The 9,353-nt window shown below is 50.4% G+C and overlaps 1 protein-coding gene across 1 annotated transcript; it reads left to right on the top strand.

The window, feature by feature from the left end:
• Window positions 1-6,423: 6,423 nt before the first annotated feature.
• Window positions 6,424-8,721, top strand: LOC308192797 (uncharacterized protein; the record flags this gene model as incomplete). The annotated part of the gene is made up of 3 exons (XM_080586709.1): window positions 6,424-6,466; window positions 6,647-7,786; window positions 7,847-8,721. 2 exons carry the CDS (start codon window positions 6,424-6,426, stop codon window positions 7,669-7,671), a joined length of 1,068 nt encoding a protein of 355 aa, XP_080442835.1. The 3' UTR covers window positions 7,672-7,786; window positions 7,847-8,721.
• Window positions 8,722-9,353: the final 632 nt, after the last annotated feature.

Raw genomic sequence — 9,353 nt, 5'->3', positions numbered from 1 at the left:
CTACTACTTCTTCTGACTGTATCCTCAACATCCTCTCTCTTTCTAGGGCAAGGGAAAACGTTTCCAATAAAGTTTATTTAAGCTTTACTCTAACTGTAAACAAGTAAACCTTCATCCTTTTGTATCTTATATATATATATATATATATTCTTTTTTTTCTTTCTTTCCCTTAAATTTGAACTCAGCAGGCCTTTTGGTCTGTCTGAAGTAAATTCTGCAGTCTGACACTACAAAACTGTAAATAAGAACTGGCAGCAACAATATCAACCAGTTGCACAGGCCAAAAGCAACAGGTCTATCACAAATCATAGGCAAAAAGCTGCAAAAGGGGTGGAAAAAGCTGGCTGGGACTCACACAACTGGAGAGATAATGAAATTAACTGTCCTCAAGAAAAAAAAATAAAAAAAAAGGTATCACAGTATCACAGATTTCTAGGTTGGAAGAGACCTCAAGATCATCGAGTCCAACCTCCAACCTAACACTAAGTACTCCACTAAACCATATCGCTAAGCTCTACATCTAAACGTCTTTTAAAGACCTCCAGGGATGGTGACTCCACCACCTCCCTGGGCAGCCCATTCCAATGCTTAATAACCCTTTCAGTAAAGAAGTTCTTCCTAACATCCAACCTAAAACTCCCCTGTCGCAACTTTCGCCCATTCCCCCTCGTCCTGTCACCAGGTACGTGGGAGAACAGACCAACCCCCACCTCGCTACAGCCTCCTTTAAGGTACCTGTAGAGAGTGATAAGGTCGCCCCTGAGCCTCCTCTTCTCCAGGCTGAACAAGCCCAGCTCCCTCAGCCGCTCCTCATAAGACTTGTGCTCCAGACCCCTCACCAGCTTGGTCGCCCTTCTCTGGACTCGCTCGAGCACCTCCATGTCCTTCTTGTAGCGAGGGGCCCAAAACTGAACACAGTACTCAAGGTGTGGCCTCACCAGAGCCGAGTACAGGGGCACAATCACTTCCCTAGACCTGCTGGCCACACTGCTTCTTATACAGGCCAGGATGCTGTTGGCCTTCTTGGCCACCTGGGCACACTGCTGGCTCATATTCAGCCGACTATCAACCAGTACTCCCAGGTCCCTCTCGGCCAGGCAGCTTTCCAACCACTCATCTCCCAGCCTGTAGCTCTGCTTGGGGTTGTTGCGCCCCAGGTGCAGGACCCGGCACTTGGCCTTGTTGAACTTCATACAGTTGACCTCAGCCCATCGCTCCAGCCTGTCCAGATCCTCCTGCAGAGCCTTCCTGCCCTCGAGCAGATCGACACACGCACTTAGCTTGGTGTCATCTGCAAACTTACTGAGGGTGCACTGGATGCCCTCATCCAGATCATCGATAAAGATATTAAAGAGGACCGGCCCCAGTACCGAGCCCTGGGGGACACCACTAGTGACCGGCCTCCAACCAGATTTGACTCCATTCACCACAACTCTCTGGGCCCGGCCATCCAGCCAGTTTCTAACCCAGCGAAGCGTACGCCAGTCCAAGCCCTGAGCAGCCAGTTTCTTGAGGAGAATGTTGTGGGGAACGGTGTCAAAAGCCTTACTGAGGTCAAGGTAAACCACATCCACAGCCTTTCCCTCATCCACCAAGCGCGTCACTTGGTCATAGAAGGAGATCAGGTTCGTCAAGCAGGACCTGCCTTTCATAAACCCATGCTGACTGGGCCTGATCGCCTGCTTGCCCTGCAAGTGCCGCGTGATGACCCTCAAGATAATCTGCTCCATGAGCTTTCCTGGCACTGAGGTCAAACTGACAGGCCTATAGTTCCCCGGGTCTGCCCTGCGGCCCTTCTTATAGATGGGCGTCACATTGGCTAGCCGCCAGTCAACTGGGACCTCCCCCGATAGCCAGGACTGCCGATAAATGATGGTAAGCGGCTCGGCCAGCTCCTCCGCCAGTTCTTTCAGTACCCTCGGGTGCATCCCATACGGCCCCATCGACTTGCGCACATCCAAGCTCCGTAGCAGGTCGCCAACCATTTCCTCATGGATAGCGAAGGCCACATCCTGCTCCCCATCCCCTTCCACCAGCTCAAGGCACTGGGTATCCAGAGAACAACCGGTATTGCCGCTAAAGACTGAGGCAAAGGCGGCATTAAGCACCTCAGCCTTTTCCTCATCCTTAGTAACTAGGTTTCCCCTCGCATCCAGTAAAGGATGGAGATTCTCCTTAGTCTTCCGTTTCGCGTTGATATATTTGTAAAAGGATTTTTTGTTGTCTTTAACGGCAGTAGCCAGATTGAGCTCCAGATGAGCTTTGGCCTTTCTAATTTTCTCCCTGCACAGCCTCGCTACATCCTTGTAGTCCTCCTCAGTGGCCCGCCCTTTTTTCCAAAGATTATAAACCCTCTTTTTTCTGCTAAGCACAAGCCGCAACTCTCTGTTGAGCCAGGCCGGTCTTCTTCCACGCCGGCTCGTCTTTGGGCACGTGGGGACGGACCGCTCCTGTGCCATCACGATTTCCTTCTTGAGGAGCGCCCAGCCTTCCTGGACTCCTCTGCCCTTCAGAACCGCCTCCCAAGGGACTCGGCCAACCAGCATCCTGAGCAGCTCAAAGTCAGCCCTCCGGAAGTCCAATACAGCAGTTTTACTGGTCCCCTTCCTGGCCTCGCCAAGAATAGAGAACTCTACCATTTTGTGGTCACTCTGCCCAAGACAGCTTCTGACCACCACATCTCCCACCAGTCCTTCTCTGTTTGTGAAGAGAAGGTCTAGCGGGGCACCACCCCTGGTAGGTTCACTGACCAGCTGCGTCAGGAAGCTATCTCCCATGCTCTCCAGAAACCTCCTAGACTGCTTTCTCTGTGCCGTGTTGTGTTTCCAGGATATGTCTGGGAAGTTGAAGTCCCCCACGAGGACAAGCGCCGACGATTTTGCAACTTCTGTCAGTTGCCTATAAAACTCCTCATCCGTCTCCTCATCCTGGTTCGGCGGTCTATAACAGACCCCGACCAGGATGCTAGCCTTGCCAGCCTTCCCGCGGATCCTAACCCACAGGGATTCAACCTTATCATTCCCAGCCTGGAGTTCCACAACATCAAAAGATTCTCTAATGAGAGGTAACTCAGACTTGCTCCAAAACAGCATCTTCAGCTCCAGTCACTTCTTCATCCAACCACAAGCTTCTTCCTAGTTCACTCTAAAGTCAGAGGAACCATCCCTTCCCAGGCTCATGCAAAGCTGCAGCAACAGCCAGTCATATCCTAAGAGACAGAAGGTATACTTGAATGTTCGTCTACAGGTAACACGTTTTCCACTCAGTTTTGATAGTCTCTTGCAGGGAACAGTGGATCCATTCATTTAACAGAAATGCTTTTGGATCGCAGACTGCCTGGTACTGTATTCTGGCATAACTCCCTTAATTTCAGTGGAATTTGGCCAATTTACTCACCAACAACCAGATTCATAGTTGTATAAACTCTTATCACTGATCTCAGAATTCACCAGAAGGAAGAAGGATACCTTCAGATGGCTCCAAAATGGAACAAGATCAAAACCAAAAAAAAAATAAATAATACACCCCCCTACAAAAAAAAAAACATGCAGACCCATTCTGTAAATGCTCAGTTCTTCCTCAACACAGGATTAATACACCCCCCTACAAAAAAAAAAAAAAAAAAAAAAAAAAAACAGAAAAACATGCAGACCCATTCTGTAAATGCTCAGTTCTTCCTCAACACAGGATGACAGGATGTGCAGTTCACTATATTGCCAATACATCAAATACTTACTAGCAAAACTAAGAAAAATGCAGATCCAGGTCAATCACACTAGTTTTTCCATTTTAACACAGCTTTACCAAATGAACAGGAGACAACAGGGAGCTTAAAGCATATTGGTTTTGCATGTCATTTGCAATATATATGTATATTACAGTTGAAAAACTTCTTAAGTGTAAAAACAACACATAACACAGAGTGAAAGGAATTGCTTTGTATCACCACAAAACAAAACTGCTTGTTTTTTTCTTCTGGCAACGTAAAATAAATAAGTGAGGCAGCTAAGGTTTTGTATCTTAAGTTTCTAAAATACAGTTAGTCATTCGCCTTCCTATTTTTTTTCATCTTTTTTTGTAACTTCTTATCCAACTAAAAAAACAAGCAGTAGCATTTAACTAGCAGGACAAGGGCATTTTCTAACCCAACAGCAGCCTTCAAGGCTACTTACATGTCAGGGCCTGTGCCCAATGAACTATATACATTGTTATGGGTACTTTTTTGGCAATGTAGAAAGAGAGCTTGTCGGTAATGCATAAAGACTAAAAAACACTAAAAACATAAGACAAAGAGACTCTTAAAAGTTGGAAAAGCACACAGAAAAGAATATCAAATAATATAACATAATTTCCCTAGAGAGCTTAAGCAAAAGCCAAGAAACCAACCTACACTTCAAGTGTCCCTAGGTAGCACTGTAAGTTTATGCAATTCTGCCACAACTGTATCTATTCTCAGTCATCACTCCCTCACTTATAGATCTCTGAAAAAAGAAACAAAGAATGCTTCACAGATATTTGACCTTGGTATATAGACTTAATCCACAAAACTCATCATTAGGAGCGTTATCTCATGCAGTGCAAGCACTTGTTTTGACCTGCACTGTTCAATATCTCCTTAATTCATATCTATCAAATCTATGCAACACATGGGTAAAAAGCAACCATGCTTGTGTAAGACACAGAAGCCATCCATGACCTCATTAGCAGCAAAAACTCTACTTCATAAAAGATGATGCTAGCAGGCAGTATTGCATTCATTTCTAAAAGTACAGAAAAATGTGTTGTTGGAATAGTGACTTTTTTTTTTTTTTAAATAAGAACTGCAAATGACTTAGGGCATTTTATTAAGCATTCTATTACTCTCATGTGAAAACAATTCAATGTGCTGACCAGTATGATTGCGGTGTGTGTATGTGAAGCTCTGTTAAAATCATCTTAAGACTTTGAATCAGGAAGGGTTATTTTTCTCTCCAGCCAAACATAATCCACAGCACATAAGCAACCTTTTCTCAAATAAAAACAGCAGTATACAAATATTTAGCATATAAATAAAGCAAAAGTCCACCACCACAAGACCATTTCAGGATTTAGAAATGAATCAAAAAGAACACACAAGAGCAAGGAAGGGAAGAGGAGAGGGGATTTGTAAGAAAGCGGATAGAGTAAAGTACAGAAAACAACAATTACAAGGAGATCAAATGATAATGAGGAAGAGAAGCAAATCTCAAAGTTAATAACACGATCAAAAACACATTAGCTAAAGTGAAAGGTGGTTAGAGAAGGTCAGAGGGACGAAGAGATGGTAAGGGGAGCAGACAAGTGAAAACAGAAGGTCCCAGAGAAGGAGGAGAATGTCAAAAAACAGGTACAGGAGAAGCTGAAAAATATGGTCAAAAATAAAAAGTTGTCAGATGAGGCCAAAAAAAAGAAAAAAAGAGAAGGTCCGCCCCAAAAAGAGAAGGGCTGCCCCAAAAAGAAAAAACATTGCAAATGTGTGAGGTGTGAAAAGTTGTAAGAAGTGAGAAAGGACAAGAAGATGATAGGAATAATGTTTGACAACATGTTCAAAAAGCAGTTAAGAGAACAAGTTAGTAAATAGGGTCGATCTGAACGCAAAAAAGAAGGTCTGGAAGAAAAATGGACATGTCAGATGACATGTGGAAAAAGACCACCAGAAAAGAAAGCAGAGACTCGGATAATTGAAAGAAGGCCACAGAAATGCATGTCTGAAAATACGAGGAATAAGAGGGTCAGAGACTGAGAAAATGACCACAAAATTAAAGAAGTTAGAAAGCTGGAGAAAAAGTCAGGCATGGAGAAAAAAGACAGTCAGAGGGATGAATAGGAGAATGTCAGACAAGATAAAAAAAGATGGTTAGAGAAAGTAGAAGAGAATATCAGTGAAAAGGTCAGTAATGGCAAAAACACCTGAAAACAAGGTCAGAGTGGCAAAAACAAGGTCAGGAAAACTCAGCAAAAAATGTCAGACATGGGAAAATAATCAAAAGGAAGGTCAGGGGAGCAAAAAAAAAAAAGTCAGAAGGAAGATAAGTTAAAAAAAAAAAAAAAAGGCCAAAGTCATCAGCAAAAGAGTTCAAGCATGGGAACAAGACAAGAAAGGTCAGAAAAAGAGTGCCAGACACTGGGAGAAAAGGTAGGAAGGAAAAAAAAGAAAACTAGAAAAGATCAAAGAAAAAAGATCAGGCAAAGGAAGAAGTTCGAAAAGATCAGAAAATGAAAAAAAAAAGTCAGAAAAATCAGAGAAAATGGAGCCAAGGCATATAAATTGAGAAAAGATGAGAGAGCAGGCACAGGAAAAAAAAACTTGAGGGGGAACAGCAAAAAGACTAATAGACATGGGGAAAACGGAAAACTGACAAATAAAACGTTCAGAAAATAAAGTGAAGAGAAGTAAATAGAAAAATGTCTCAGAAGGCCAAAAAGGAGGTCCAGGAGAAGGCCAAAAGTAGGTCCATCAACGATGGGAATATAATAGCCACTATGTTACACATTTAGAAAGTATTCAGAAGAATGGTTTAGTAACAAATGCTGGTCTGTGTACAGGAGTGAAGGGGCTGACGTATCTTCTGGGTTTGAAGACACCCAAGAAGAGATATCGGAGAGACCAAGATAATACTAGAATAAGAGGAGGGCCCAAGGAGGGCCCAGAGGAGGGCACAAGGACGGCACAAGGAGGGCACAAAGAAGGCCGGAGGAGGGCCCAAAGAAGGGCGCAAAGGCCCGAGGAGGGCACGAAGAAGGCCCGAGGAGGGCACGAAGAAGGCCCGAGGAGGGCACGAAGAAGGGTGCAAAGAAGGCCCGAGGAGGCCTAAGGGCCGAAAGAAGGCCCGAGGAGGGCGCGCAGAGAAGGCCCGAGGAGGGCCCGAGGAGAGCGCAGAGAAGGCCCGAGGAGGGTGTGCAGAGAAGGCCCGAGGAGGGCCCGAAGAAGGGCACAAAGAAGGCCTGAGGGGGGCTCGAGGAGGGCGCAAAGAAGGCCCGAGGAGGGCCCATGAAGGGCGCAAAGAAGGCCCGAGGAGGGCACGAAGAAGGCCCAAGGAGGGCCCAAAGAAGGCCCGAGGAGGGCCCAAAGAAGGGCCCAGAGGAGGGCCCGAAGAGGGCTCGAGGAGGGCCCAGAGAAGGCCTGAGGAGGGCCTGAGGGAGGCGCAAAGAAGGCCCGAGGGGGGCGTGCGAAGAAGGCCCGAGGGGGGCGTGAGAAGAAGGGCCTGTAGAGGGCGCAAAGAAGGCCTGAGGAGGGCACGGAGAAGGCCCGAGGAGGGCCCGAAAAAGGCCCGAGGAGGGCCCAAAAAAGGCCCGAGGAGGGCCCAAAAAAGGGCGCAAAGAAGGCCTGAGGATAGCTTGCAGAGAAGGCTTGCGGGGCGGAAAGATGGCCCGAGGGGAGTCCGAAGAAGATGCAAAGAAGGCCCGGTGGGGGCCCAAGGAGGCCTAAGTACCGAAAGAAGGCCCGAGGAGGGCGCGCAGAGAAGGCCCCAGGAGGGCACGAAGAAGGCCCGAGGATGGCCTGAAGAAGGATGCAAAGAAGGCCCGAGGAGGCCTAAGGGCCGAAAGAAGGCCCGAGGAGGGCCCGAGGAGGGCGCGCAGAGAAGGCCCGAGGAGGGCGTGCAGAGAAGGCCCCAGAGGAGGGCCCGAAGAAGGGCCCAGAGGAGGGCCTGAGGGGGGGCGCAAAGAAGGCCCGAGGGGGGCGTGCGAAGAAGGGCCTGTAGAGGGCGCAAAGAAGACCTGAGGAGGGCACGGAGAAGGCCCGAAGGCGGCCCGAGGAGAGCCCGAGGTGGGCGCGCAGAGAAGGCCCGAGGCGGGCGCGCAGAGAAGGCCCGAGGACGGTCCGAAGAAGGGCGCGCGGAGAAGGCCCGAGGCGGGCGCGCGGAGAAGGCCCGAAGAAGGGTGCAAAGAAGGGCCCAGAGGAGGGCCCAGAGGAGGCCAGAGGGGGGCCCGAGGAGGCCTAAGGGCCCAAAGAAGGCCCGAGGAGGGCCCAAAGAAGGGCGCAAAGAAGGGCCCGAAGAAGGCCAGGAGAAGGCCAGAGGGGGGCCTGAGGAGGCCTAAGGGCCCAAAGAAGGCCCAAGGAGGGCCCAAAGAAGGCCCGAGGACGGCCCGAGGGGGAAGCAAACAAGGCCCGAGCGGGGCACAAAGAAGGCCTGAGGAAGCCTAAGGGCCCAAAGAAGGCCAAAGGAGGACCCGGAGAAGGCCCAAGGAGGGCCGAGGAGGGCCCGGAGAAGACCCAAGGAGGCCCCAAAGAAAGCTCGAGGAAAGCCCGAGGAGGGTCTGAAGAAGGGCCCAAAGAAGGCCCGAGGAGGGCCCGTGGAGGGCGCAAAGAAGGCCTGAGGAGGGCGCAAAGAAGGCCCGAGGAGGCCTAAGGGCCGAAAGAAGGCCCAAGGAGGGCGCAGAGGAGGCCCGAAGAAGGGCCCGAGGAGGGCAAGAGGGGGGCGCAAAGAAGGCCCGAGTGGGGCTTGCGAAGAAGGTCCGAGGGGGGCGCGGAAAAGGCCCGAAGGCGGCCCGAGGAGAGCCCGAGGAGGGCATGAAGAGAAGGCCCGAGGCGGGCGCGCAGAGAAGGCCCGAAGATGGTCCGAAGAAGGGCGCAAAGAAGGCCCGAGGGCGGCCTGAAGAAGGGCGCAAAGAAGGCCCGAGGGGGGCCTGAAGAAGGCACAAAGAAGGCCCAAGGGGGGCCCAAGGAGGCCTAAGGGCCGAAAGAAGGCCCGAGGAGGGCGCGCAGAGAAGGCCCGAGGAGGGCCCGAAGAAGGGCGCAAAGAAGGGCCCAGAGGAGGGCCCAGAGAAGGCCTGAGGAGGCCTAAGGGCCCAAAGAAGGCCCAAGGAGTGCCCAAAGAAGGGCCCAGAGGAGGGCCTGAAGAAGGCTCGAGGATGGCCCAGAGAAGGCCCAAGGAGGGTGTGTGAAGAAGGCCCGAGGAGGCCCCAGAGAAAGCCCAAGGCGGGTCTGAAGAAGGGCCCAAAGAAGGCCCGAGGAGCGCGCAAAGAAGGCCCGAATAAGGGCCCGAATAAGGGCACAAAATAGGCCCAATGAGGGTCCAAAGGAGGCCCAAGGAGGGCCCAAAGAAGGCGCAAAGAAGGGCCCGTGGAGGGTGCAAAGAAGGCCCGAGGAGGGCCCGCAGAGGGCACAAAGAAGGCCCGAAGGCGGCCCGAGGAGAGCCCGAGGCGGGCACGCGGAGAAGGCCCGAGGCGGGCGTGCAGAGAAGGCCCGAGGATGGTCCGAAGAAGGGCGCAAAGAAGGCCTGAGGGGGGGCCTAAGAAGGCCCAAGGAGGGCCCGAAAAAGGGCGCAAAGAAGGCCCGAGGAGGCCTAGGTGCCGAGAGAAGGCCCGAGGAGGGCCCGAGGAGGCCTAGGTGC

Source organism: Anser brachyrhynchus (genome assembly GCF_964034855.1).
Source record: "Anser brachyrhynchus genome assembly, chromosome: 3".
NCBI classification, from domain to species: Eukaryota; Metazoa; Chordata; class Aves; order Anseriformes; family Anatidae; genus Anser; species Anser brachyrhynchus.
The sequence above is the reverse complement of the archived record's forward strand: the minus strand, read 5'-3'. Positions and strand labels throughout refer to the sequence as shown.